The sequence below is a fragment of the Meleagris gallopavo genome, unplaced genomic scaffold (assembly GCF_000146605.3).
Source record: "Meleagris gallopavo isolate NT-WF06-2002-E0010 breed Aviagen turkey brand Nicholas breeding stock unplaced genomic scaffold, Turkey_5.1 ChrUn_random_7180001845650, whole genome shotgun sequence".
Classification (NCBI taxonomy): domain Eukaryota; kingdom Metazoa; phylum Chordata; class Aves; order Galliformes; family Phasianidae; genus Meleagris; species Meleagris gallopavo.
In genome coordinates this window covers 1-2,178 of record NW_011113761.1, presented here as the reverse complement: position 1 = coordinate 2,178, position 2,178 = coordinate 1, and the positions used below count along the sequence as shown (strand labels likewise).

General features: G+C 40.3%; 1 protein-coding gene across 1 annotated transcript; it reads left to right on the top strand.

The window, feature by feature from the left end:
* The first annotated feature begins 293 nt into the window (after positions 1–293).
* LOC104915701 (bromodomain adjacent to zinc finger domain protein 1A-like) lies at positions 294–2,014 on the top strand. Its single transcript, XM_010726621.3, has 2 exons — positions 294–1,531; positions 1,629–2,014. The coding sequence occupies exons 1-2, from the start codon at positions 1,277–1,279 to the stop codon at positions 1,776–1,778; spliced, it is 405 nt and encodes a 134-aa protein (XP_010724923.1). The 5' UTR covers positions 294–1,276; the 3' UTR covers positions 1,779–2,014.
* Positions 2,015–2,178: the final 164 nt, after the last annotated feature.

Below are 2,178 nucleotides of genomic sequence, written 5' to 3'. Positions count from 1 at the left end.
ATCCTGGCAGACAGTAGACGAGAAGGCAGAAAGGCCTTGCCAGGAGGGTAATTAGTCTCATTTTTGTTCTTTCATTTTATCTGTTATTAGATGTTTTTCTTTTCCTGTTTCTGAGGAGAAATCATTTGGCAGACAGCTAGATTGCAAGCCATTCCTGTGCCCACTGTGATTAGTAGAGCAGGCAAGGTAGCATTTTTTTTACTTAAGTACAGTGTTAATGACCTGGAGATCGCAGAGTAATAACGGCAACATCAATTTTAGAAGGGATATCTTCAGAAATTTCTATAATTAAAAGTACTGCTTTTTTCTTCTTGATTTAGAATATGAGAAATAGCTTTCAACACTCAAATTTCTTTTCTGCATAACAGCAGCATTGCAGGGTGTAATTCATACTTTTTTTTTTTTTACATCCTCAAACAGTCCATTTGCTTCTACAATTCCCAGCTGCTCATTCCTGTTCTGTACTGCTCCCTTCACTGTTCTGTACTGTTCCTTTCACTATTCTGTGGGACCACTTCAGTGGCCTGGATTGAAAACCAAGCATCTTCAAGAGAATTAACTTTATTTCTCACCCCTGCCCCTCGTTTATTTCTAACCTAAAGAGGGCCCCATATCTGTTTTGTTTTTCCTTTAGGTGTGTATCACAACTTCCTTTGTGTAATATTGCTAATAAAATACCCAGAAATCAGTTACTTTTCCTTTAGAACAGTCACCGCATCTAACCATATTGACGTGCCAAATGCCTGTGAAGGCAGAGTGCAGGATAGGAATAAAGGCACTGAAGCACTGGGAGAGGGCTGAAAAACTATCTGCTAGACTGTGCCACAAGGGAAGGTGTGAGAGCCTTTGGAGTTGGTTAGTTGGTATTTTGTGATTTTTTGTTTTGTTTGTTCTTGTCCAATAATGTCTCTGTTCAGTGCTGAGCAGTTTCTTTAAATGAAAACATTTTGGGGATTTGATGTGTCTTTCCATGTACTTTTAAGTGGGATCAGATTGTTAGGTTTCCAGGTTGACATCTAAGATTTTTGTGTTATGTCCTATGTAAGTGGCAGTTCGTGGTTAAATTGGTATCGAAAGGTGAAATCCCAGAGCTTTGATAGCTGGGAAACTAAGGAAGAAATACTTAACGTACTGAAAAAATAAGACAAAGTTGTTCTGTTATCTCAATTTACTACTCTGTATCTGTTTGAAATATTAAGCCTTGCTTCATAGTCTACAACAACCCAAATGTTTGAAAAAGAAGCTTGATCCTGTGCTTGTTTTATTTTCTTCTCTCATGGAAGATGCCAGCGATGGTGGACGATCCTATAAAACAGTTTTGGATCGCTGGAGAGAGTCACTTCTTTCTTCTACCAGCTTGTCTCAAGTCTTCCTTCATCTGTCTACGTTGGATCGAAGTGTCATCTGGTCAAAGTCCATCCTCAATGCTCGCTGTAAAGTATGTCGAAAGAAAGGTGATGCAGAAAGCATGGTGCTGTGTGATGGCTGTGATCGAGGCTATCATACCTACTGTATCAGGCCCAAGCTGAAGGTATCTGAGGAGAAATCAGTGCTTCCTTTTCACATAAAATTGGCATGGTTCTTACAGCTGATGGTGTCTAGCTAATGCTTTTTTCTTCTGTTTCTAGATCATTCCTGAAGGAGACTGGTTTTGTCCAGAGTGCCGACCAAAGCAGCGCTCTAGACGCCTTTCCTCCAGACAGAGACCATCTGTGGAAAGTGATGAAGAGATGGCTGAGCGAACAGAAGGGAGGAAGAGGCAAGCTACGATGAAATGAGACAAAGCGAGGAAGAGGATTATGAAGAAGAACATGAAGAAGAAGATGAATCTCAGGAGGAAGAAGAGATGAGGTAAACAGGCATCCATTAGAGTGATTTCCTACTGGAATACTCTCTTGACTGTTAGGTGAAGTAATTTTTTCATATAAGCAAGTCTTGAAAATCCAGTGCTGAGTGAGGAAGGAAGCTAGTTGTCAATTTGGCCCTTACTGATGGGGTTTAAAAAAAGAAAAAAGCTAGCTAGCTCCAATGGACTTAAAGACTTAGAGTTGCTTTTCTGGGAATTTAAAAAATTCCACCTTTTGGGTGTATGGGCGAGGGATGGCTATCACAGTTTGGAGTTGTGTATGGCTGCTGTTGTACAGTGGAGAGAGTTTCAAACAGTGAAGATCTTCTGGA

Coding starts and splice junctions, on each gene's coding strand:
- LOC104915701 (XM_010726621.3), top strand. CDS start 1,277: ATGGAAGATGCCAGCGATGGTGGACGATCCTATAAAACAGTTTTGGAT. Junction 1,532..1,628: donor GTATCAGGCCCAAGCTGAAG/GTATCTGAGGAG, acceptor TTCTGTTTCTAG/ATCATTCCTGAAGGAGACTG.